The 27,921-nt window shown below is 36.5% G+C and overlaps 1 protein-coding gene across 3 annotated transcripts in view; it reads right to left on the bottom strand.

The window, feature by feature from the left end:
* The window catches only part of CEP83 (centrosomal protein 83), a 122,072-nt gene that overhangs the window by 881 nt on the left and 93,270 nt on the right, over positions 1–27,921 (bottom strand). For all 3 annotated transcript variants that reach the window (XM_030323397.2, XM_030323398.1, XM_030323400.2), the window contains 5 exons: positions 23,227–23,302; positions 20,286–20,443; positions 18,277–18,406; positions 3,550–3,653; positions 434–623 (listed from right to left, as the gene is read on the bottom strand). In XM_030323397.2, coding sequence (XP_030179257.1) covers positions 434–623; positions 3,550–3,653; positions 18,277–18,406; positions 20,286–20,443; positions 23,227–23,302 — 658 coding nt within the window. The remainder of the gene's footprint in view (positions 1–433; positions 624–3,549; positions 3,654–18,276; positions 18,407–20,285; positions 20,444–23,226; positions 23,303–27,921) is intronic.

Consider the following 27,921-nt stretch of genomic DNA (forward strand, 5'->3'; position numbering starts at 1 on the left):
CCAGAATTTGGAATCAGATGTATATTTGATAGTCAACTCTGTCACTTATTACCTATGACCTTAGGTAAGTCACTTCCCCTCTGACTCAGCTTCCTTATCTATAAATTGGGAATCATAACACCCTTCCCTCAAAGTATTTTCCATTAGGATTAAATAAAATATCATATGGAAAATGCATAGTGCGGAGTGTTAGTAAATGCTTAGTAGTAGTTGAGTGAGTCAAAGACCCATGGATTAAGTTTTTTCTTTTCAGTTGCCCAGTAGATTTCACTTCTAGCAACATCACTAAAGGATAGAATAGATTCAAATCCACTTTGTTTCTCCCACTAATTTCTATGGTAAAGAAAGATATGAATGTTTAACTCTGAATTTAAACAGGTAAAAATTAACAGAAATGTTAGTGACTTTTTTTCTGTAACATAAATGCTCATACCTGCATATGAGGAGGAAACGACAAGTCCATGCCTGGAACCATGGCTGATGACTGAACACTAAAAGGATTGATGGATGCTGTTGGAGGTATGTTAGGAACCAAAATTAAACTTCGAAATTCATTATGTCTTCTCTGTATGTCCTTTAGTCTTTTTTGAAGCCTTGTATATTCTTCAAATGGAACATTTTGTCTTAAAAAGAAAAAAAGTGTTTCTGTTCTTTAATACAGTTATACTGTATTGAAAAACAGGATGATTCACAGAATATAATTTTAAATTGGAAGAAAAGGACTTCAAAATTCTAAGATTTATCTGTATATAATACATACATAAAATTCTATTTATCTAGAAAAGTAAACAGAAACATGACATCTTAATCACATGTATAACTGTTGGCATTGCAGGCTATCAATTCATTTTAAAGTTTTACTTGCCAATTAATCAAAGATTAAAAATCTTTTGATACTTTTACTTTCACTTGCACTCCACTCCCCCAACCCATGAATCCTGAAAGTGTGCCTTATTTTACAGAAGGAATCAAATAGGAATAGAGAAAATACTACGTTGAATCTTAGGACATTGCCGTTTTTATAGGTAAAATATGGTCAAATATATGAAATTTCATACTGTTCAACCTAATTTTTAAAACCGTTGCTAATGACAGGGATGAAGCTACCCAACTTTAGGGAAAACTATTTGGATGAAAAAGGTAACTTTTCAGGCCTTGACATATCATCACCTTTTTGGACATGAATTTTCTGACCATCAACCACATCAGTAATAAAATATAGTCTTCAAAACCACTCAAAAGTCTAGATGATCTGTGCCATACTCACCCAATCTTGAATTGATAATATTTCAAAATTAATGGTTATAGGAGACATAGCAAATTGAATTTTGTTTTAGAATGAATTTGGTGGCTTCTTACTTTGGAACACAGTATTATGAAATTGGCATGAACTCCACAGTCTATAAACTTCATGTGTTCTAAAAAAACAACTGTTCCCATTTGGTAATAATTACACTCAAGAATGTCCAGTGCACATTATAAAACATCAACAGCCAATTTCCATTACAGAAAAGTCTGACACTTTCTAAATGCTGAAAGGCTACCACTAAAATTAGCTGAACTTGTAAAATTTTTATTTATTTATTTATTTATTTTTAAAGTTAATTTACTTATTTTGGGAGAGAGAGGGAGGAAGAGAGAGAATCCCAAGCACGTTAGGCACTGTTGGTGCAGAGCCCAACATAGGGCTCAATCCCACAAACTGTGAGATCATGACCTGAGCCAAAACCAAGAGTCAGACACTTAACCGACTGAGCCACCCAGGCACCCCAGAAAGTTTTTATTAACTTCAAATAGGCCCTACAATGCCACTACTACTGAGTCAGTAAGGTAAATTGTCTCTGTTTAAAAAACGCTAATTATGCAGATTATTAGCTATGTTTGTAACGTAAATGAAAATCCAGAATTTAGGCTCAATATGTTTTCACACCAAGAAATCAAAAATCTTGATTCACAGTTCTAGCCACATTTGGGAACTATGCAATGTTGCAACTATCTTGTTTCAGTATTAAGAACTCACACCACTCCTGGCTACCAAAGCCAGTGACCTTTCCTATGAGTCCCAACCATAACAAAATGCCTGGCATGTGTTTTGGTTTGAAGGGATATTCAGCCAGAAAAAAATAAATAAATGAATAACAAGGATAATGAACTAGGAATATAATAAAAAGTTTTAGAATTCTTTTAAATGTGGGGCGCCTGAGTGGCTCAGTTGGTTAAGCACCCGACTTCAGCTCAGGCCATGATCTCACGGCTTGTGGGTTCAAGCTCTGCATCAGGCTCTGTGCTGACAGTTCAGAACCCAGAGCCTGCTTCAGATTCTGTGTCCCTCTCTCGCTCTGCCCCTCCCCTACTCATTCTATGTCTGTCTCCCTCTCTCTCTCTCTCTCAAGAATAAATATTAAAAAAGAAAAAGAATTCTTTTAAACATATATATTTTCTTTATTTAGAGAGAGAGAGAGAGAGAGAGAGAGAGTATGTGAGCAGGGTAAAGGCAGAGAGAGAGGGAGAGAGAATCCCAATTAGGCCCTGTGTGCTGTCAGCATGGAGCCCGATGAGAGGCTTGAACCCACGAACCATGAAATCATGACCTGAGCCAAAACCAAGAGGGTAACCCTCTTGCACTATTGGTGGGAATGCAAACTGGTACAGCCGCTCTAGAAAATAGTGTGGAGGTTCCTCAAAAGATTAAAAATAGCATTACCCTAACGACCCAGCAATAGCACTACTAAGAATTTATACAAAGGATAAAGGACTGCTGATTCATACGTGCACATGTGCCCTAATGTTTACAGCAGCACTTTCAACAATAGCCAAATTATGGAAAGAGCTCAAATGTCCATCAACTGATGAATGGATAAAGAACACATGGTATGTATATATAATGGAATACTACTCGGTGATGAAATATAATGAAATCTTGCCACTTGCAACAACATGGATGGAACTGGAAGGTATTATGCTAAGTGTAATAAGTCAGTCAGAGAAAGACAGACATCCTATGTTTTCACTCATATGTGGAATTTTAGAAACTTAACACCATAGGGGAAGGGAAGGAAAAATAAGTTACAAACAGAGAGGGAGGCAAACCATAGGAGTTTCTTAAATACAGAGAACAAACAAACTGAGGGTTGATGGGGGTGGGGAGTTGAGGGGGGGAGGCCAAGGAAAATGGAAGATGGGCATTGAGGAGGGTACTTGTTAGGATGAGCACTGGGTGTTGTATGTAAGTGATGAATCATGGGAATCTACTCCCAAAGCCAAGACTACACTGTATACACACTGCATATTAGCTAACTTAATCATTAAAAAAAAAAAAAAAAAAAAAAAGCCCAACATTGTTACTCTAGGGAATTGCAAATAAAATGACAATTAGTTACATGTTCAAAAAAAAAAAAAAAAAACAAGAGTCGGATGCTTAACCAACTGAGCCACCTGGGCACCCCTAGACATATATTTTGAAAGAAAACAAAGTGCATTATACTCAGAATCAAAGCTCTATAATATTAAAGTCACTACATGGGATATGTATTTATACAAACACAGTACCTATTTAACACCTGGTTTTCTGTTTCTAATTCTTCTCTCTTTGCCTCTAAGATTTCTACTTTCTCCTGCAGTCTCTTCAATTTGTTTTCATGAAGGGATTTTCTCTAGAAAAAAAGAAACAATATGGACAAGTACATTAATACAAAATCTCCTATTTGAACAAAATATAGAGAGAATGTTTTACTCAACAAGAAATTTTACTTAGAGATAAGTATTTTCAGTGACTACTAGAAGAGAAAAGATTAATAGATAGGATTCTCATTCAAAATTGCAAAGATAATAAGCTTCAGATGTACAAATATGAATGCCAAACCAGAAAATGGGTATCAATAACTAAACTGCTGCAAATAAAGTATCTAAAAAAGGAAGGAGTCAAATTTTACTAATGAGCTTGCCTGTCACCTGATAAGGAATCACAAGTTCTTTATTTTCCCCAAAGATATGTGTTTTTAAAAAGAACTAAAAATTAAAAATTAAAAGCATGCTTACCATTAATAAATTGCTACCAAAGCAGCAAAAGATCAGAAGCTTAGATTATGGATGCGTCTCAGTTTGAAAGTATGCCTTTTTAAATATTAAAAAGAAAAAAAACTTAAACTTTACATAGGGAAAATTTTCTAATATGGAAAAATCAGTGTATAATGCAAAAGTAGTACATTAAAAAATTATTTTTTTCATTTTTGTCAAGAGGCTATTTTTTTTTACAGAAAAATACATATAAATGTTGCAACTCACTTAGTAGCTATAGACCTTTCAGGTATGCACAGAATGTAAATATAGAGCAAAATGTGAAACCACAAAGCAAATGCTGATACTGTTACCTCATAGGTCAAGAGCATGGCCATACCACAAGTGCCCCTACCCTTCCTCCTTTCAATCTCTGTTCCCTTCTGTCCTCTGAAAAGGTAACCAATTTACTTCTAAAGCTAATTTTGCCTATTTTTGAACTTCATCTGAACAGAAGCATAGTCTTTTTCAACTGTTTTACAAATGGCTTTTCTTTCACTCAGATTGTGAGATTTACTCATGTTATTGCTTACAGGAATAGTTCATTGCCACATGTTGTATTGTACTTACGAATATCACATAGTTGAATATATCTACCCAGTCTACCACTGAGGGCCATCTGAGTTATTTCCAGTTGAGAAATAATACTGCACTGGGCATTCTTTCTCATGCTTCCCATTGCTTGCCATCCTCCAGCACCCTAAAAGGTTGCCTCCTGCCTCCCACTTTCTACCCTGGCAAAGGAACTACTCTTCCGTCCTTAACATAAGTATATACTTATATGTTTACAGGTAGTTTAGGACTCTGTCTATCCACCAATCTACCCATATCAAAAAAAAAAAAAAAAAAAGCAATCATACTATATACTCTTCTGTATATGGGTTTGTTTGTTCAATATGTTGTCTAATTGACTAAGCCATTTTATTGTATGGCACAGTTATTTTCCATTGTTATGTTGTCATCCATATTATAAATATACAACTTATCCATTCTCTTTTGATGAAAATTAGAGTTGTTTTAATTTTAATTTAATCTGAATAAAGTTTCTATGAACATTCCTAAACATGTTTTTGGTGGATATATGTACTCATTTCTCTTGAGTATATACTCAGGAGTGAGTCACAGCTTTAGTAAATACTGCTAGTTGTTGTTGTTGTTTTAAAATTTTTTTAATGTTTATTTATTTTTGAGACAGAGAGAGACAGAGCATGAGCAGGGGAGGGTCTGAGAGAGAGAGGGAGACACAGAATCCAAAGCAGGTTCCAGGCTCCAAGCTGTCAGCACAGAGCCCATCACAGAGCTTGAACTCACGGACCGTGAGATCATGACCTGAGCCGAAGTCAGACACTTAACTGACTGAGCCGCCCAGGTACCCCAATACTGCCAGTTTTCTAAAGTGGTTCTATTAATTACATGCCCACCAGCAATATATGATACAGCCACTATGGAAAATAGTAGGGTGATTCCTCAAAAAATTAAAAATAGAACTACCATAGGACCTAGCAACTTATACACAATGGAATATGATTCAGTCATAAAAAAGAAATCTTGTTATCTGTGACAGTATGGATGGACCTTAAGGGCATAATGGCAAGCAGAGAAAGAAAAAATGCTGTATAACCTCACTTATCTGGAGAATCTAAACAAACACACAAGCAAATGAACAAGCTCAAAGACATAAAGAAGAACTTGAGGGGCACCTGTGTGGCTCAGTCAGTTGAGTGGCCAACTTCAGCTCAGGTCATGATCTCGTGGTCCATGAGTTCAAGCCCTGCGTCAGGCTCTGTGCTGACAGCTCAGAGCCTGGAACCTGCTTTGGATTCTGTGTAAACCCCTCTCTCTCTGCCCTTCCCCCACTCATGTTCTGTCTCACTCTGTCTCTCAAAAATAAATAAATGTTAAAACAAATAAAAAAAGAAAAAAGAAAAAAAAATTGGTGGTTGCCAAAGGCAGGACACAAGGGGTGGACAAAACGGGTGAAGGAAGTCAGGAGATAAAACCTTTAGTTATAAAGTTCCAGGGATGTAATGTACAGCATGGTAACTATACTGTGTTGTGTATTTGGAAGTTGCTAAAAGAGTAAATCTTAAAAGATCTCATCATGAGGGAAAAAAAAGGGTTTTTTTTAACATGTATGGCGATGGATATTAACTAGACTCATTTATTGTGATCATTCCACAATAGATAAAAACATCAAATCATTATGTTGTCCAGCTGAAATTGACATGTATATGTCAATTATACTTCAAAAAAAAAGGTTGTTAAACGTTGTAATAGCCTAAGAAGGCAAGCATAGCAAAATGATTCACATGAGTAAATTTAGTTATTATTCATAGAATTGCTAGAATAGGATAACCAAAAAAAATAACTGTTACTTGACCTTTTTTCCAGCAATTTTTAAATTGTACATATTAACAGTTTGATAGATTTGTATTTTTATTCATACACAATTATGTCATATGTGAATGACAATTTTACTTCCTCCTTTCCAATCTTTATAAATCTTTTATTTCTTTTCCTTGTCTTATTATACTAGCCAGCACCTCCAATAAAATGTTAAAAAAAAAAATGGTGATAATGAACACACTTGCTTTGTTCCTGAACTTGGATGGGTGGAGGGAAGCATTAAATATTTAATCAATAAGTATGATGTTAGATGTAGGACTTTTATAGGTACAAAAATCCCTTCTATTCCTATTTTAATGAGTTTATCATGAAAGGGTGTTAAATTTTGTCAAATTATTTTTATGTGTCTGTTAAGATCACAATAGTTTTTTTTGTTCCGTTACAGTGTTGAGTTATACTAATCAATTTTGAATATTAAGCTACCTTACATTCCTAGAATAAACCTTACATTTCATGATATATTACAATTTTTATACATCATGGGATTCAGTTTGCTAATATTTAAGATTTGTATATTTGTTTATGGTATCTCTTTTTTTATAATGGCTGTGTTGGGCTCTAACCTTATAAAACAAGTAGGGATGTTTTCCTTTCTTTTCTATTTTCTGGGAAAGTTTGTGTTAAGAATGGTAATATTTCTTCCTTTAGTATGTGGAAGAATTTATCAGTGAAGCCAAATGAGCCAGGCATTTTCCCTGCAGAGGTTTTAAATTAAGGATTCCATTTTCTTTCTTTCTTTCTTTTTTTAATGTTTTATTTTATATTTGAGAGACAGAGAGAGAGAGAGAGAGAGAGAGAGAACATGAGCAGGGGAGGGGCATAGAGAGGGGGACACAGAATCTGAAGCAGGCTCCAGGCTCTGAGCTGTCAGCACAGAGGCCGATGCAGGACTTGAACTCATGAGCAGTGAGATCATGACCTGAGCCAAAGTTGGACGCTTAACCAACTGAGCCACCCAAGCGCCCCAAGGATTCCATTTTCTTAACAGATACTGGACTATTCAGATTACCTAATTCTTCCTATATTGGTTTTGTTAAGATGTTCTTCAAAGAATTTGTTCACTTCATCTAAATTGCACAAGTTATTTTTAAAATATTCTTGTTGTTTTACTATCTATAAGAGGGGCTGCCCTGCCTGGCTTAGTCAGTAGAGCATGCAACTCTTGATCTCAGGGTTGTAAATTTAAGCCCCACGTCGTTGAGTGTACAGATTACTTAAAAATAAAATCTTAAAAAAAAAAAAAAAGAAAAAGAGATATAGTGATACCCCTTCTCCATTCATCGTATTGTGCATCTGTGTTTACCTGCATACCTACCTATTTTGTGAGCAGTTAGGAAAAAATGAATCTAAGGCTCTATCAATTTTACCAATCTTTTTTTTTTAAATCAGCTCTTGGCATTTTTAATTTTCTCTATTATATATTTTGTTTCACTGATTTCTGGTAATACCTTGAAGAAGATGATGATGATGATGATGTTCGCAGTTAAATCTATCCACTAAGTTCATAATTCAATTATTGTGTATTAGTTGTAAACCTGCCATTTATTTAACAGTTTTGTTTTCTGGAGGAATTGTCAAGCTTTTTCTGTTGTTTTCTAAGCATATAACAACAAGGTAATTTTAAAGTCTGCATCTGATAATTCCATTTCCCAGATTCCCTATGGGGAGTCTGTTTATATTGGTTATTATTTCTCTTGATTTTCGATGTTATCTTATTTCCTCATGTAGCTGGTATGATGATGATTTATAAATAGTTGGAGCAGCTTTAGGTTTACAGACAAATTTAACAGGAAGTATAGAGTTCCCACATATTCCCCCTTTCACAGTTTCCTCTATACTCTTAACATCTTACATGGGTGTGGTACATTTATTAAAATTAATGAGCCAATTTTGAAACATTATTATGAACTAAAGTCCACAGTTGACATTAAGTTTCACTCTTTGTGTTGTACAGTTCTACAGGTTTTTTTCCCAAATGCATGATGTCATGTATCCACTATTATGATATTATACTGAATAGTTTCACAGCCCTACAAAACTTCCTGTTCTCTACCTATTCATCCCTACTCCCACAACCCCTGGCAACCACTGGCATTTTTTTCTGTCTCCATAGGTTTGCCTTTTCCAGAATGTCATATAGTATATAGAAATTATACAGTATATAGTCTTTTCAGACTGGTTTCCTTCATTTAGCAATATGTGCTTAAGGTTCTGCCATGTCTTTGCATGGCTTGACAGCTCATTTCTTTTTATCACTAAATAAAAATATCCATTGTATGGATGTAGCACAGTCTTTTTTTAATCCATTCATCTACTGAAGAACATCTTGCTTACTTCCAAGTTTCTGTGTTTTTGTGTGTGTGTGAACATAAGTTTCGACTCATTTGAATAAATATCCAGGAGCATGATTACCGGATGGTGTGGTTTGACTAAGTCTACCTTTGTAAGAAACTACCAAAGTGTATTCCAAAATGGCTGTACCATGTTCCAATTCCACACAACGAAGGAGAGCTCCTATTTGTTCCATATCTTTGCAGGATTTGGTACAGTCAGTGTTTCAGATTTTAGCCATTCGAATAGGTATGTAGTGATATTTTTATTATTTATTATATTTTATTTATTTATGCCTATTTTAAATTTTTTGTTATATATTTAAAAACTGTGGAAATAAAGTCTATAATGTTGTTTTCCCTTAAAGTAGATTTACATTTGTTTCTTGCAGGCAGCTACAAACACTAACAATTTGGGTATATTTAATCTGATTATGAGGACTGACATTATCTAAAGCTACACTTCAATACTTGCAAGGGCCAGGCTATTTTTTCATTCTTAGTCTAAACATAAATCCCTCCCCTTCAGTGTCCCAACCCAAAGCACTAGCATACTTGGATCTGAGATCCTCTCTCCGGCAGATTCTGAATTCCAATTTTTGTTCCCCAAGCTCTGTGAAGTTGTCAAAAGCTTTGCTTCACTTCTCAGCCTCTCAACTCCCTCTTCTAGAATCAGCAGTTTCCTCTAAGGAAAAAGCAACCTCACATGCCATGCTCACCTCTCTCAATTTCTCACCTCTCCAGGAGCTTGGCCTCCTAATTCTTCACTGCCTTCCATGGAGATATTTTTTTTAAATACTTTGTCTGATTCTTCTAGTTTTCATATGGAGAGTTGACCCACATATTTCCTAGTTTGTCATTATCAAAAGCATAGGCTCCTTTTAGGTATTTTAGTCCAATTAGTAGCATTTTTTTTAAGTTTATTTATTTTGAGAGAGAGAGAGAGAGAGTAAAAGTGGGGCAGGGATGGGGAGAGAGAGAGAATCCCAAGCAGGTTCCACACTGACAGTGTGAACACAGAGCTTGAACTCAAGAACTGTGAGGTAATGACCTGAGCCAAAATCAAAAGTCAGATGCTTAACTGACTGAGCCACCCAGGCACCCCAGTAGACATTTTACAGATGGAAATGCTTAATATTTCATTACTGTATGATTGTATAAACTTGCAATCTTAGAATCTGGTTATTTTTCTCCATTTTTATTGTTTATTTAAACTGTAATACAAAATTTTTTATTTCATCACCAAATCTTAATCAAGTATATACACACACATACATATATACACACACAGAGTGCACATTTAATTGGGCCCTATGTTAACTATAGGTAATTCAAAATATAGGGACTTCTGAAGGGAATTCCAGTCAATAAATACCAAATCACGAGAAAGGGCTTTGTAGAATGGATAAGAAATGAAATAGGGAAAATGTGTACTACTACAGGGATGTGGATTTGCCTGAAGGTTCTCCAGCAAGGGACTGATAAGTAAAAGACATTGTTTTGAGAAGTCTGATACAGCATCAGTGTATGTGACAGACTCCAAAGTTTGCCTCTTACAAGGCACATCTGGAGATAAGCTTGAAGACAGGGTTCAGGACAATGCTGTCCTCATCCTCATCTCTGTAAAACAACCAACCATGTACTGAGCACTTTCAGTTGCCAGGAAATAGCTAGAATGCAGTAAAAACACTGGCTGGTTAGTTGACTAAAAGACCCAATGAATGCCTTAGCCTCTATCTCTATAATCATTTCTTTGCATACATTCTCATTACCTTGACCCAAGTCTCCCTCTTCTTCAAACTCACCTGGAAAAACTCAGACCCTTATTAAATACAACTAGACTGCATGCCTGGACCTATGCAACTAAATGAAGTCGGCAAACACACACACAACTGTGCACTGTGTTACCTGACAGTCCTTCTAATTTCCCTCATCTAATCACTCTCCCAAACTCTTACATTCCTTCACAACTTATTATGTCTCCTCAGATCTCTGACACCTGCACTCTTCACAATCTGAGCCAAAGACCCAGATTCTTTTTTGCACTGAGAAAACTGTAGCATCAGGAGAAAATTTCCACACATCTATCGATTTATCAGAAATTTATAAACATATATTTTGCCTTTTTTCCAGGTATAATAGATACACTGTGTTCTTATGCCTTCCACCTCTGAATTGCTGCTAAAGAATATTATCCCTGCAAGTGCCCCCCTTTCTTCTGCATCATCAATTTTCCCCTTGCTACTGAATCACTCTATAATTCACCCCACCCTTAAAAGAACTCTTTGATCTCACAACCCTCCCTAGCAATCACCCCAGTTCCCTGTTCTTTACAACAAAATCCCTTAGACAAACTCTATCTTCCACTTCAATCTGGCTTGTATTCCTTCTATTCCACACAAACAACTCTTGACAAGCCACCAACAATCACTAAAAAGCCAAATGAATTCCTAGTCTTCATATTGCTATTTTATCATCTTATTCTCAATGTCATTCGATACAGTTGATCTCTCTTTTTTTTTTTTTTTTATTTAAAAAAATTTTTTTTTTTAATGTTTATTTATTTTTGGGACAGAGAGAGACAGAGCATGAACGGGGGAGGGGCAGAGAGAGAGGGAGACACAGAATCAGAAACAGGCTCCAGGCTCTGAGCCATCAGCCCAGAGCCTGACGCGGGGCTCGAACTCACGGACCGCGAGATCGTGACCTGGCTGAAGTTGGACGCCCAACCGACTGCGCCACCCAGGCGCCCCTACAGTTGATCTTTCTTGAAGCACTTTTCTTCACTTGGCATCCAGTACCTTCTTGGTTCTCCTACCATCCTGGCCAGTCCTTCTCAGTTTCCTCCTTTTCTTCTCAACTTCAAAATTCCTCAAAGTTCAATCCTCACTCTTCCTTTACTTTCTAGATGACCTCATTTAATCCCTTTGCTTTCAATACCATTTATGTGATGATGGCTCCCAAGTCTTTATTTCTAGTCCAAAATTCCTCCCTGAACTCCTGATTCATGTATCCACCAGACTACTGAACATTTCCTATGGAAGTCTAATTGGGTATCTCAAAGAGTTAACATGTCCAACAAAAGCATCTTTATTTTACTGCCAAACCTGTTCCTTCTAAAGTTTTTCCCACTCTATTTTAACTAAGCACTCATACTCAACATCTTAGTCATCTTTGATTTGTATTTTTCCTGCCCGACAACTATTGTAAACTCTACTTTAAAAATATATACAGAATCTGACCACCATTCCACAACAAGTTCTCTATTCCAAGTCACCATCATCTTTCACCCTGGACTACTAAAAAGTGGTCTTCCCGAGTCCTCTTTGTCTCTCTACACAACAGCCAGAGGGTCTTCTAAAATATAATGCAGATTATATTATTTTTCAATTTAGAACTCTCCAGTGTGTTCCCATCACATTCAGAATAAAAACCAAAGAATAAAAACATCATCAGGCCTCACTACTTCTCTCCATTCCAGCTACCTAGTTCTCTCTCCTTGTATTCCTTCAACATACCAAGCAGACTTCTGTCTCTCTCTCTCACTTGCTATTCTGTCTGGAACATTATCCCCCCATATATAAAACATGGCATTCCCCTTCCTTTTCTTCAGGTCTCTGCTCAATGTTACCTTAATCAGAGAAATCTTCCCTGATTACCTATTTAAAAGGCATTCTCTTTAGTTTTCTCCTTAGCACACATCTCCACCTGACAAATACTAGTTTCTTTACTCTGTCACCCACCCACTACAATGTAAGCTCCTCAGCACAGTCTCTATTTCTGTATTCCAGTGAACAAAACTACCTGGTACATAATAGACACTCAATGAATTTGTTGAATATGGCTAAATGAATACAGTGAAACCTTGCAGAAGATACAGCCTCAGCTAGGACGTTAGCAACAGGAATAAAAAGAAATGAGGTGAGGGAAAAAAATGCAAGACACATTGTAAAGAAAGAATTCACAGGCCCTCGTGACTGTACTGGGTTGAAGAGTGTCTCCCAAATATTTATGTCCCTGGAGAACCTCACAATGTGACTATGATATAAAAAGAAATTTATTTGGGGCTCCTGGGTTACTCAGTCGGTTAAGCATCCGACTTCAGCTCAGGTCATGATCTCACGGTTTGCGGGTTTGAGCCCCATGTCCAGCTCTGTGCTGATGGCTCAAAGCCTGGAGCCTGCTTCAGATTCTATGTCTCCCTCTCTCTCTGCCCCTCCCCTCCTCACACTCTGTCTCTCTCTCTCTCTCTCTCTCTCTCTCATAAGAAAATGAACATTAAAAATAAAAAAAAAAAATTTATATGGTCTTTGTCCTGGGTTTCTAGCACAGACCTCCTAAAATCCTTGGAATTTCCTGAGTGACAGGCATGTCTTTTGTTATTCATAACCAGCGTTTTCAATCATACCTGCATTTATGCTAATGAGGTAACTTCTGGTCCGGGCCCCTAAAAAACTCAAAATGGGGTTGTCATGCGAAAGACCAAGTGATAAAAGAGTGGGAACTTTCAGCCGCATCCCCCTACTCCCCATTCTCCACTTCTCAGAGGAAAGGGGGACTGGAGATGGATCTCTATAAAAACTTTGCAACAAGACCCAGAAGTACCCAGATTAGTGAACACATTGATTAGCTAGGAGGATGGTACATTCAGAGGGCATGGAGTTTCCATGCTTCCCCTTCCATACCTTGCCCTATGCACCTCTTCCATTTGGCTGTTCTTGAGTTGTATCCTTTATAGTAAACTAGTAAATGTAAGTAAAATGTTTTCCTGGGTTCAGTGAGCTATTCTAGAAAATCATCAAACCTGAGGAGGGGGTCATGGGAACCCCCAATTGATAGCCAGTTGGTCAGAAGTACAAGTGGCCTGGGACCTGGCATCCGACATCGGGCAGTCTTGTGAGACTGAACCCTTTAACTTGTGGAATCTGATGTAGTGTCAGAATTAAACTGCACCGCTGGACATCCACCTAGCTGGTGTCCAGAGAATTAGAAAATTGGCTGTTGGTAAAACACTCCAGAGTGACCTTACCTAGAAAAAGGGTCTTTACAGATATAATCAAGTTAAGATGAGGTTATACTGGATTAAGTAGCCCCTAAATCCAATATGACTGGTATCCTTATGAAAAGAGGGAAATGTGGACTCAGAGACAAGACACACAGGGAGAACACCAGACGAAGACAGGCACAGAATGAAGTGATATGCTTACAACCCAAAGAACACCAGAGATTGCTAGCATCCACCAGCAGCTAGGAGAGAAGTGTGGAAAAGATCCAGCCTTTGGAAGGAGCATGGTCCTAGGGGCATCTTGATTTTAGACTTCTGACCTCTAGGATTATGAGATAATACCTCTCTGATGTTTGAAGCCACATAATTTGCAGTAATTTGTTACAGCAGCCCTCAGAAACCAATAGAGTGATTGCCTACATCTGAGGGAAGGGAGCCCTCGGGGTCAATCAGAGGTTTGAAGCCTAAGTGATAGGAAGAATGACATGCTACTGAAAGAGATGAAGAGTTCAGAGGGGACACTGGCTGTAAGGAATAATTTCAATTTTGACTTTAGCAGTCCAATGCCATCACAGGATTGCCAAGTGGATGCCTTGGTGTTAAAAATATTCCAACACAAAGGAGCAATAGAAAAATCAAAAGAACACTAATACAAGAACCCAACCTGGGATTCCCCTTTTACCACCTTCTAGCCAAATTCAACGAACTCTTCAGTAATCATACTAACCAACCATTTATCTTGGATACCTTTCTTTTCCAGTGGCTTCTACAACACCACACTGTAGCTTCCACCTCTATGACCATTCCTCTACTAAATCCAGTTCTTCTTTCTAAGTCAATTCGATTCTTAGTCCTTTCATTCCTCAATCATCTTCAAAATCTCAAGTGTCTAATTCTTTATCTCTAATCTGAATTACTGCTCCCCATGGTGTACATCCCATTATTTCTAGTTATTTACACAGCACCTTCACCTAAGAGTCTAGGACACGAGTCCAGGGATGCACTGTCATGCTTCAGATCTGACACGTGTTTAGTAGAATATACCTTCTCTTTCTACTCAACTGACATGTGTTCTTCACTCCATTACGACAACTCCATTTATATACTCTCACAGCTAAAACATGTCATATTTTCCCTTTCTTCTTTAGCACCATATCCTGTAAATCTTCTCCTTCAGAATAATTCTAAAGAGTCACCTTTCATCTTCATTCCTCTATCACAAGCCGAAATTCCACACTTCTTACCTCATTTTATCACAAGAGCTTCCTAACTGGCCTCCCTGTCTTCAGGCTTTCTTCGCTCTGACGCTCTTCTCAAACTTTAGGGTCTATACAGATCACCTGGGAGTGACTATTAGTATTGTTTAGGTATTGCATGTTATCTTCTCCAACTAGATTATATGGTCATCAAAGGCAGGAATTAATCATGGCTTCTATTTTCCTCTAAGTGTATAATAGAACGCTAGGCCACCCAACATATTCAATAGACACTTTAGAAGTTTAAGACTATGGTTCATGTCTTTTCCAAAAAACATTCATAACCATAATTTAACCAAGAAAAATTTCAGAGAGATGTACCTTAGAATAAAAATAACAAGTTGTCATCTCAAGTGCCTTAAAAGGAAAAGGACAACTCACTGTGCTCAAACCAAGAGATCTCTCTTCTTACTCACACTTCAACAATGTATAGAGAAAAATATACACAGAAGCCAACAATCACAGAAGGGCATCCTAACTCAAGATACCTGGTCAAGTTCTTCCAAACAAATCAACAAAGTAAAATATCATTACACAAAGATTCTATCTAAAAAGACTTAACAGAAATGACATAAGCTTTGTGCATAGGAGGTTGGAGCTGTAAAGAAACACACTCAGACGGCAATGAGGCATCTTTTCTAGCCTGGGGAAAAAAATAAAGCTGCCACTCTCCAGTTATAAGAACCACTCACAGGAAAGCAACTCTAAAGGATTATGATTTCTGCTCTAGAGTTAATATTTTGTGACTTGCTTTAAGTCTTACAACATAAGAAAGTTATGATTTTTGTCACTTAAAGAACCTAACAAGTCTATTGCACTCCTATGAATTATATTTATATAATCTTAGAGCCAAATTTTTCATATAGAAGCATTATCTTTAACTAGAATGGAAAGAGTCTGACTTAAAGAAATTCACTTCATAGCGATTATTCTGCCACGAGAAGTAAGACTCATATGGGTACAATGAAGAGAAAAGCAGTCAAGTATTCGGGAAATTGGGAAATTAAAAGAGTAACAGCGCAGAGAGAACAAAGGATTAAGAACAGAAAGATGTAAATTTTAGTCATGGCACTGAATCTTACTAGTCAAGTAATCTTGGCTACCTACCACTTCAGTTTCCTAATCTGTAAAAACTATCTGAATGCTAAAATTCCTGAGCCCTAAAATTATATGTACTCACAGATTTTTTATAGTATTTCTATGCCACATATATTGTCTATTTTTCTACTTTAATTGATGTAAAGTTGTAAGCCTCTAGGAAAGTGTCCCACGCGGTAAGACAGCTCTGGGTCATAACTACTCACTGAATTGAGCTTAACAATTTCCTATGACTTCAAATCATAACCCACAGGTCACATTTTCAAAAGTGATATGGATATTCCCGATGTTCACACCCATCATTTGGCAGGTATTTCAATAGGAAAAAATTCACCCCAGGTCACAATACTGATGAAAGGCTGTTTTGCAGATTTCTTAAATTATCACCTCTTCCCTTCTTACTAGTATCTATGATTAGCTGGTAATCTCTCTCACCACTGGATGTCACTTTTGCTCCAACAGAAGTCAACCCAAACTAACCTCAATAGTAATTAGAATCTGGTTTCTATGATGCATAACTCTAAAACCTTAACATAAACATTTCTCTGTGAAAGATAAAATCAGTTCTTATAATTTCTACTGATTTTTGGCTAAAATCTGGCTTCAGATGCTTCTAGGCTTCAAACAGTACTAGGAACCATAAGTGAAATTTCTAAGATCATCCCAAGCCATAAAACACTTCACTGAAATTCCACCAATATCCATGCACCGCTCAGTCCTTGTATGGCCAGAAAGAAAGAGAAGCAGCACACATGGGAGGAAATACAAACAAAGACAGTGTTTATATTCAAGTATAAAACACTGAGATTCCCTTTTCTAATCTCAATGTTACACTACTTCCAGCATTATGAGAAGAGAAAAGCAATATTCAGAAATCAAGAAAGTGGGAAAGCAATGACTTGGAGACTTCTCGTACTGTCACTCCAACTATCAGGATGCATTTGGCAGTTATATCCAATAACCATAAATAGGTGTCTAGGAACTGTGTCTTTGGTTTCCAAATTCAGAATATGTAAATGATATACAGTTCTCTTCTCTTATGCAAATATGAAAAGCTAACCTTTCCAATAAACCCACAAACATTAAGATACTAGTGTGCCTATGAGAAGTGCCCTACTCTCATCTCAGATGTTCTCATCTTCCCAAAACAAATGCCATTGCTAAATGAACTTATCATATGGAGACATAGTAAATCATTTACGGTACTTTTATGCTACTCCTCACCCCCAGCTCCATGCACATACCAAATCTTGTTGAAAATAAGTACTGAATCACTGCCACCATGAGTCATGGTTACTGATGGGGCCATGCTACATTCCTTGGGTTTGCTGAAGTAGGAAAGAAGTTGTAAACCACTGACTTAGATGAATCATCTGATTACATTATATCCATGACGCTCTGAACTATTTCCAAGAAAACATATGGAGAAAATATGCCTACAAAGGTGAAACTTAAAAAAGACCACAGCTGGGGCATCTGGGTGGCTCAGAGGGTTAAGCATCTGACTCTTGATTTCCGCTCAGGTCATGATCTCACAGTTTGTGAGATCCTGGGATACTCTCTCTCCCTCTCTTTCTCCTGCCCCGTGATTTCTCTCTCTTTCTCAAAATAAACAAATAAACATTTCAAAAAAATAAGATCACAGCTGCGGTAACTATCATGGCTACTACAGAAGTCAGGGGGAAGCCTAGTTTCTCCTGCTAGGGCAAGGAGATACTCCTATATTCCTGAGTTGGAAATAAAAAATCATTTTAGCCAAAAAAAAAATGTTACAAGTATTAGTTAAGCACAGTTGAAACAAACCTAATCATCCTGTAAATTTAAGTGCAGAATGAGTTAATAACTAAGACTTATAAGGGCTGGTCTAGAAACTTTATCAATGAAAAAACACTGTGGGAAAATGCATGACAGCTCTGAAAAACCGACTTGAGCACAAAATTTAGAAATAAACCTGTTGAACAGTTTGCATTTTCCCAATTTATCCCTGCAAGGTTGACAGCAAAATGTCATGTTTAAATATCAAATTAAACATACACTAAAATCTCAGTTTTAATTACATTTTATTCTCCCAGAATAGTTAATTATGTTTTACTCTATAGAAATCACTTTAATAAGAACCACTTGCCTTTTTCTGGGCAATTGCAGCTCGCTGCAGTTTTTCTTTAGCTTGATTATACTTTTCTTCTCTGTCAGTGAGACGTTCCTGAAATTTATGCTTTTCTTCCAACCACTGTATCTGTTTCTCTTCCAAAGTCCTGTCAAAAGAATGTATGCAAAACACAGACGGTAACTCTTAAGATTAAATAGACATTATCCCAAGTAGAATCAAACGCTGTACCTGCTTCACCACATCCTTAATTATCCAACTACAGGCACTCTTGCATGGCCAAGTATTTGCTTATACTGAGTACTTCTCTGAGTACTGAGTAAATGGTACTCAGTACCATTACTGAGTACTTCTTCTGAGCCAGATGCTGTGCTTAGAACAGTGTGTGTACTATGTCATCTATTCTTCACAATAACCCCTTGAGTTAGGGAATACTATCATCTCCATTTTATAGATGAGAAAACTAAAGCCTAGAGAGCAGTTAATGAATTTGCTTAAAGACTTACACCTAGTTAACAGCAAGACCAACACTTGATAACCAGCTTCGAATCATGATAACCACCATGCTATAAAAACTAGGTCTAGCATGGGTGATGGGTACTAAGGAGGACACTTGTTGTGATAAGCACTGGGTATATGTAAGTGATAAGTCACTAAATTCTACACCTGAAACTAATATTACACTATATGTTAACTAACTAGAATTTAAATAAAAACTTGAAACATTAAAAAAAAAAAACTGGGTCTAATAAAGCTGGTTAAAAATCAACCGAGGTATCAAGTCTTAATGCAGGATGTTTTCAGACTAGACTAAAATTCATATAATGATATTTTAAGGTACCAAAACAACCTACATCTTTAAAGCTCTTCTGCACACTTTGCATAATTTTTAGTATCATTACTATATATAGGCAGTACAAATGAGATTTATAAATCCTGAGACATCAGATTATGTGCCTAAGGTCATATAGACTTAAAGTGTTTTAGCTGGGACCAAAATCATGTTCAACTGACATGTCATCCAGCTATTTTCTGCCATGTAATCTTATGAATAACATTCAGAAACCAATGATCAATTACTTAAATTTGCTAGCTAAGTTGTCATTAGAATGCTTTTTGTCTTAGAATTTTAACTGCATTTTAATCAAACACTTCAGGTTCCAAGATATAAATTTCCATTTTTTTGCAAAATAATTTGGACCCCATGGAATGTCACAACACATTATGGACAAATAACTTGCTTACTTTCTTTTCTTGAAATTCAACTGCATGTGTGAAACCACAGACAGTCTTAAAATATGAAATAATGAGACACTGAAGGGAGAAAATTTTATTTGGCAAAGTAGCCTTCAGAAGAGAAAATCTGAAAAGAATTATGTTTTGTAGATTCAAACAAAAATATAATACTAACATGAAGACAAAGCAAATACAAAATAGCAGTTTTCTATCATATCTAAACAAAATTTTCCAGAGAATGTAAGATCTTGAACATCACAAAAATCATCTCCTTGCCAGTTTACTATATACACTGTCTACTAGTAATAAATTTCAAGACCAAAAAATATAAACAAATAAATGAGCTTTTCAAAGGGAAAATCCAAGGTATTATAGTTCTAATTCTAGGAAGTAAGTTTTGCATATCACAAAATTTCTTTCTGTTCTCTGGCATTCAGAAGAATAATTTAGATATTTGGAGTAAAAAATGTATTAATGTATTGGTTTACTCAATGAATAAAGAAGGGTTTCTTTGATGGTTTTCAAAAGAACACGGTGGACAGACAGAATTTGTTAAAAAAAAAAAAAAAAGTCTTCTGCCCTAAATGCCCCCTTTTTTAAACAATTCAAGAGTCCATAAAGGTCATTCTCTAGAAATAGAAAGTACATTACCTAATACCATTGTATACTGTCAAAGGGTATTTGTAACTAGCTCCCAAAACACATTCAACATTGGAATCGTCATTAAAAGAACTACATATAACATAGCAGAAAGAAGAAATAGTTTGTACATAAAAAAGAGCAAACTCTACCTTTCAACTTCTAGTTGTGCTTTCTCAGCTTGGCTTCTTAAATTTCGGCATTCCTGTTTTAACCTCTCTACCATTTCCTTCAGTATTTGGTTTGAATTCAGCAACTCATTCTCTGACTGTCCAAGTGAGGTCACTTGGATCTGCAAACTACTGATTTGCTTAAAAGAAAAGAAAGAGAAACATACAGCCACGTATGCAATAACGAACGTATGGGAGAGGCACAGGATTGTAAGCATCTTCCTTCACAAATCCTCCACCCAACTGATTTGTCCTAAGGACACCTGGAAATTAAATGATAAACTGCAGCAGCATTAGGATCCAATAGCATAGTATCATTGCCTAATATAACCAGAGTCTATCAAGAACCCTATTCCTCAATCCACTAAGTCCTCTCCTCTTCCTCCCAAAATAAGCAGACCAGATGAGCTACTGGGAGTAGGGAAAAGGATTGTAAGAAGGGGAGAGTAGGGAAGTGAGAAAGGAGAATGCAACCATTAGAAAGTCTCCACTGAACTTCCTCTACCTCCTAGGAAAGAACAGGTTTTAAAAGCTCATCAGCTGGGAAAGCTGCTAAGGGAATCTGTTCTCCCATTCCCATGTACCCTATGATCAGCAACTCTTCCGGGAGTTCTGTTTTCTAAATAGTTTGGAATCATTAATACAGAAAGGATCACTCTTACATTGTTTTTAACTGGTTTCTAAGCATTCCATATACCCAGTGTTGGGTGGAAGAGAGATATTCTAAGAAACCTAATGAATGGCAAGGCTTCCTTGGCCTCTAGAGCCATTTATCAAACCATGAAATGTCACTCATGCTTTTTCTCCATCCTAATGTACTTTTATCTGGGAGTACATTTTCTCATGAAAAGTAACTAATTATCTAGTTAAAAATTAACAGGCTAGGAAGATAAATGGTGATTTTTAGTTATATCCAAATAATCTTCATTTGGAACACAGTTATACCTACTTCCTCCACGAGCAATTTTACTCTTTTTTGGGGGCGGGGTGGGGAGCACAAGAGTGCACACACAAGTGGGGAGGAGCAGAGAGAGAGAGAGAGAGAGAGAGAGAATATTCCAAGCAGGCTCCACGCTCAATGCAGAGCCTGACATGGGGCTCAATCTCATGACCCTGAGATCACGATCTGAGCCTAAATCAAGAGTTGGTCACTTAATTGACTGAGACACCCAGGCACCCTCATTTTGCAAATTAACAAATCTTCATTTTCTTTCACCTTTTCTTACCTCTTAGCCATTCTCTCAGAGGAGCTGGAAGCACAGAATCAAGAGACTCAAGAGTCAAAAGAAACCAGATTCTTTAGGCAATAAATTAAATAATTCCAGCCCTTCCTGGTGGTAGCAAAGCCAAATAAGACAGGACTGTATACAACCAAAGAACAACTGACCAAATAAAGTAAAATGATATGTCTCAGATTTCTACTTTAGAATAAATTTCTCCAGGAAGAGCTACTCAGTCTTTATTTAATTGGAGTTATAAAAATTAAATCTGTAATACAATTGATTGAACAAGTAACCCTCAAAGAACTTAATACTTCTCCACATCTAACAAATGACAGCCCAATGCCAATGATACTAGATCACTTCTCTCAGAGTATCAAACACTATGTCCTCCTAGCTGAGACTTAGAAACCACAACTGCATATGCAAAGCAATGCCAGCTAGCTTGCAAGGATAAATCCTAAAAATGGAATCCTCTTTACTTCATAACTTTAAACAAAAAAGAAAATGGAATCCAGGAAAGAACACTCTTCCATGTTTTGCCCATATAAGTTTTTCTTAAACCCAAATAACTTCAATTAAAATATAAATTTCCTTCCATAAATACAACTCTTAGATTTCACATTTCACAGGGATATAATAAGAAATAGTTCATAGAATAAGCAATATAAAGTTACAAGTCAATCCCACAAGGAATTTAAAATCTAGATGATCTTTCTAATCAATTTTTAAATTCAGAATATTAAAGTAGTGTTCCTTAAACTATAATTTAAAAAAATTCATTATGGGTGACAGCATATAAAGACCTCAAGAAAAACAGCAGTTAGCAAAACCAGCTTACTAACTAGAGCTTAAAGAGGTTTAAACAATTTTATCTTCGTCTATCAACCTCACCAACACATATCAATGTAATGATTATATTTTCAGAATACTGATATAGAAAATTCCAAAAGATTCAAAACAACACACAAGCAACCCAAGTACCCATCCACAGATGAATGGATAAAGAAGGTGTGGTATATACACAAGACAGACTATTACTTAACCATAAAAATTTTGAACAAAATCTTGCCATCTGCAACAACATGGATGAATCCAGAAGGTATAAGGCTAAGTGAAATAAGTCAGAGAAAGACAAATATCATACAATTTCATTCATATGTGGAATTCGAGAAACAAAACAAAGAAAAAAAAGAGAAAACCAGACGCTTAAATACAGAGAACAAATTGGTAGTTGCCAGAGGGGAGATGGGTGAAACAGATAAAGAGGATTAAGAGTATACTTACAGTGATGAGCACTGAGTAATGTACAGAATTGTTGAATGATTATACTGTACACCTGAAACTAACTGAACACTGTAGGTTAATTATACTTCAATAAAAAAAACCAAAACTTACACACATACACATTCAAAATACAGATTTAAAGAAGCACTTAAAAAAATAAAAGCAAGGCGCGCCTGGGTGGCTCAGTCAAGCGTCCAACTTTGGCTCAGGTCAGAGATCCCCCAGTTTGGGAGTTCGAGCCCCACGTCGGGCTCTGTGCTGACAGCTCAGAGTCTGGAGCCCGCTTCAGATTCTGTGCCTCGCTCTCTCTCTGCCCCTCCCCTGCTCACACTCTGTCTCTCTCTGTCTCAAAAATAAATAAAACATTAAAAATAAAAATAAAAAAATAAAAGCAAAATGTTTGCTAAAATCATTACCTGTTTCAGGTCAGCATTTTCATTTTTTTCTTTCTCTGCATTTTCAATATTCACAATTTGTTGCTGAAGTTTTAACCTAAAAATGACAACCCAACAAACACATTTATTAAGAAACCATAGTTCCTATATTTCAATGAATTAGACAATCATTTTAGAGTACCCGTATTGACACCAGGTGTTGTGCTTGTTAAGTGGCAGATAAAAGTTTGATAAAGATTTTGACTTCAGGAAGGTGTGTTCACATGTAACTAAGATGTATCAAATTTCTGCTTTTACTGTGGAAAAAATCTACAAACTTCTGGCATAGAGAAGATGAGAAATCAAGTAGGTCTAGGAAGACAAGACTACATACATGGAGATATAAATTTGATGGGTATGATTTTGATAAACGCGGGGAACAACCTGAACAGCCTTTGGTGGGAGAGTGCATAACGTGTCACTAAGGCATCAGAAAGTGGTCTAGTGCGGGCAAAGCCATGTCTGTGATCACACAGCTTACACAATGCTTTCACCCACACTGCTACCTCACTTTCACTTATCAGACTTGGAGCTCCTAAATGTATCTCTAATGCCTATTAAGTCTCCCTGTTTTTAACTGCAGTAATTTCTCACAATAACTCCATGAAAGTAAGCAAAGTTATCTTTATTACTTCAATTTTATAGATAAAGAGATTAAGGCTCAGGCCCAAATCACATAGCTACCAAGCAGCCAAATGAAGACAGGACCCAGGTCTTCTAACCCAAGTAAGGGTTCTTCTCCTACTTATTATGCTGCAATTTTACTGATTTAAGTTGAAAATTTAAAAGAAAACTATCTAGTACAGGACACCATAGTGTATTCTATAAAATATATTATGAGTTTTCATCCCTGAGATGAATGCTTATACAATGTGTGTCCTTTTCAAAGGAATGATACATTTTTAACCAGAACCTTAAAACATAGAGCATCTCTGGTAACCAAATAACTAACCTCATAAGAAAGACTTTATGCTAATAGGATAGGCCAATATGTGATAGGATATGCCCTCAACTGCTCCCTTTTTAAAATCCTTCAAACATTTACCTCAAATATAATTCATTTGGCATTTATTATTTACACTTTGGCATTATTAGCATGTCTTATCAACCCAGGTAGAACTGCTTATTGGAAAGACGACATTCTCAAGAGCCTAAGGCTGTGCTTGAAATGTTAACAAGAATTCAATAAATATTTGTTGATGGAATGAATGAACCAACCCAAATCCTGGGTTAGACACTTAAATGTGTAAGGTGACTGGACAATATGACACGGAAGAAACCGTAAGACCCAATGCTTCCTAAGATATTTACATACAAATGCTAGAAACAACGGATCTAAAGGAAAGGGGAGTCTTGCTCTTACTTTGCTCCTTTAACAGTACCAGTCATACTCTTGTTTCATAATTCCAGCTACATTTTTACTCTCCGAAACTTTCTCTGCATCTCACCCTTAAATGTTTATGGATGTCATTAACTTGGTGCTTCTAGGTCACAGAGTTAATAAAGATTTCTTTCTAAAAATCATGAAGACAGAAACAGAGGAGAAAACACTGTGGGTCCTAGCTCAGGTCCAGAGTTAAAAAGTTAGGTCCCAAGTAAATCTTAGCTCTGGTCAAGATTTTTAATACACCTGGTAACAGGAAGAAACAAGATCCTGTTAAGAAAGCAATGTGGTCTGAATGCTTTCTAAATAAGTTACGTAGGTATGAAAGGAAACAATGCCCTACAAACAAAAATTGAAGCCAAAGACTATCATGAAAACATGAAAAGTAAGAACATCATTATGGTAGACTGTAAGAGGTGACAAAGTCTTCTTCAGTTCACTTCGCTAGAGTTGTGCAGTGTTAGAATCTACAACCCATATGGCAGTTTTTTAGAAGAAAATTAGTCCACAATTTAAGATCATTACAATTAGGATTGTAAGGGATTATGGAATTTAACATAAATAAAAATTAATAGAGATGATTAGGGTCTAGAAATACATTCAGTGGTCTTAACCTCAGTAACAAAAGAGTTCAGTACAAATTATTTCAAAATGCAATGCTGCAGACTTAGGAATAAAGTACAGTACCTCTTTTGATGAGAAAGTTTTGACTATTTAAGGTAGGTCACAACAAATCAAAAGAAATCAAGTCTTAAAGTAGAACTAAAAAATACAGAAGAGAGTGCAATTAACTAACTTCCTTCAGGGTATCAGTAAAGGCTACATAAGAGAAATGCAGTTTGAGCTGGACCTTGAAGGCAAAATAAGAGTCTGAGGTAAAGAAATTAAAGACATAGATGAAGAAGATAATCAGTGAAGCAAGACTCTAGAGGAAGCAAAGGAGATGGGAATCAGAACACTTGAGACGTAAAGGGAGAAGGGATATCTTCATTAAAATAGAAAGGGAGGAGAGAATAGATGAGGATAGAAATTCTCAGATAGTGAGAAGTTTAAAGAATTTACATCTAGGAGCTTTTGCTCAGGTACAAGTGAGAGCATAGGTAAACAGTGGACAAATAGATTTCAAGCTAAATGGGAGGCAAGGGAGCCAGGTTAACAGAGTGGAAGAAAAAAAAAAAGTATAAGAACTAATTTTGCTATCAGTTTGACTATCAAATTTTAATGCCTTCAGTAAGATTGAAGTAGATAAGAGGAAAAAAATAGGTATTTGAAATATCAGTTCAAAGGGATGACAAGGTCCAAGAAATGGCTAAGTGTAGGGGCTGCTAAAGTTGAATAAAGATAAAGAATATAAGAGTTAAGATAAATTATAAGGCTAAGGTGGATCAACAATATGAATGGTGTCGTCACAAAGAACAATGACAAAGGATAGAAAATAGTAACAAATTGAGCTAGACAGAAGTCAAGCTCTTCATTGACTGTTGGGGAACATCTTATAGGTTGGTCACTGAGAAATAAATAGGGATAAGATGGACGCAGTGAAGACCAAAAGCAAAACCATTTTAACCCAGTTCATCAAACAATTGTCTGGAAGCAAAAGTGGGTTCACAAATATGGATTTTCCTTCTTGTTCCCTAGTTGCAGGACAGACGAAGGGAAGAGTAATTCCACTTAAAAGGGTTGCCAGGACAAGGTCAGGTTTCAGTGAGGGCATATTTTTTTAAAATGTGGAGACTGTGGGGCGCCTGTGTGGCTTAGTCAGTTGGGTGTCCGACTTTGGCTCAAGTCATGATCTCACAGTTTGTGAGTTCGAGCCCTGCGTCAGGCTCCTGCTGACAGCTCAGAGCCTGAAGCCTGCTTTGGATTCTGTTTCCCTCTCTCTCTGCTCTTCCTCTGCTCATGCTCTCTCTCTCCTTCAAAAATAAATAAAAACTAAAATAAAATAAGGAGACTGCAATATATATACATATATATACATATATATGTATATAGGTAATGGGATAGATTTCAGAGGCTACAGCAAAAATTATTGAAAGGAGAGATTTAATGGATTGGTCATGAGGAGAAATCAAAAAATGAAGGATGAATACGTTGTTGAATGAGCAACTATGAGATCAAGTACTTTATATTTTTAATGTAATTATGGAAATAATGGAAGCAGAAATTGTAGACAGACCACAGGGCCAAAGTACAACAGAGAACGGAGCTGTAGAAAAGTTGAAACAGAAACAATAAGAATAACAGTGAGATGGAGTCATTCCAAATTCTCTTCCAAGAACAAGTAGCTAATTATGATGATTATTGCCTAGGTTTTCTGCGGCAGGCAGCTCATGTGTGTCATTTCAACATTCAACAAATATTTACTGAGTACCTACAAATGCTAAGCCTAGTCCTAAGTGTTGTAGATACACCAGAGAATAACAAAGACAGAATCCCTATCCTTAAGGAATTTACAGTCCAATGGCACTATCTGATTTTTTTAATGATGGAAATGTTCTATAATTTGTACCATCCAATATGATAGCCACTAGTTACATGTGGCTATTGCATATTTCAAAAAGTACAACTGAAGAACTAAATTATTAATTTTTTTACTTTTATTTTTTACATGTTCACTTATTTTAGAGAAAGAGAGAGAGTGGGAGAGGGGCAGAGGGAGAGAGTGGGAGGGAGAGAGACAGAGAATACACTGTCGGCGCAACCCAATGTGGAGCTTAAACTCCCAAACCATGAGATCATGACCTAAGTCAAAATCAAGAGTCAGACACTAAACCGACTGAGCCACCCAGATGTCCATAATTTAAACTAATTTAAAATTAGATTTAAATAGCTATATGTGACTAGTAATATCATATTAGGCACAAAAGGTCTAGTCTAACTTCTAGGCTTCATTTGATGTCAGCCTCTATTATCAAGGGAAAGCAATAGATCAGGCAAGCAAGAAAAGTTGTATTTGTGATTTCTCTATTTGTCAAAGATTCCAGAACAAGTTTCCTGAGGAAAGCAGTTCTTATGCAAACCCAATGAAAACAAGGTTATTGCTTGAGAGCAATGGAAACTGACTCTGGCCATTATTAGCAAAAAGAGACTTTCCTGGAAAGATATGAAACTCACTGAACCAACAGGAAACTAGAGAACCGGAACCAGGCTAAAATAATTGACGAGAATCACCAGCAAGGACAAACTGTCTGGCCCATCAAATGTTGCCACATATTCTTCTATCACTTACTTTGCAGTTCATATCTTGGAACAGAACTTGTTCAACTGGCCAAGTATAAGTCCCCTGCTCCCCA

This window comes from Lynx canadensis, chromosome B4, assembly GCF_007474595.2.
Source record: "Lynx canadensis isolate LIC74 chromosome B4, mLynCan4.pri.v2, whole genome shotgun sequence".
In the NCBI taxonomy this organism is placed as follows: domain Eukaryota; kingdom Metazoa; phylum Chordata; class Mammalia; order Carnivora; family Felidae; genus Lynx; species Lynx canadensis.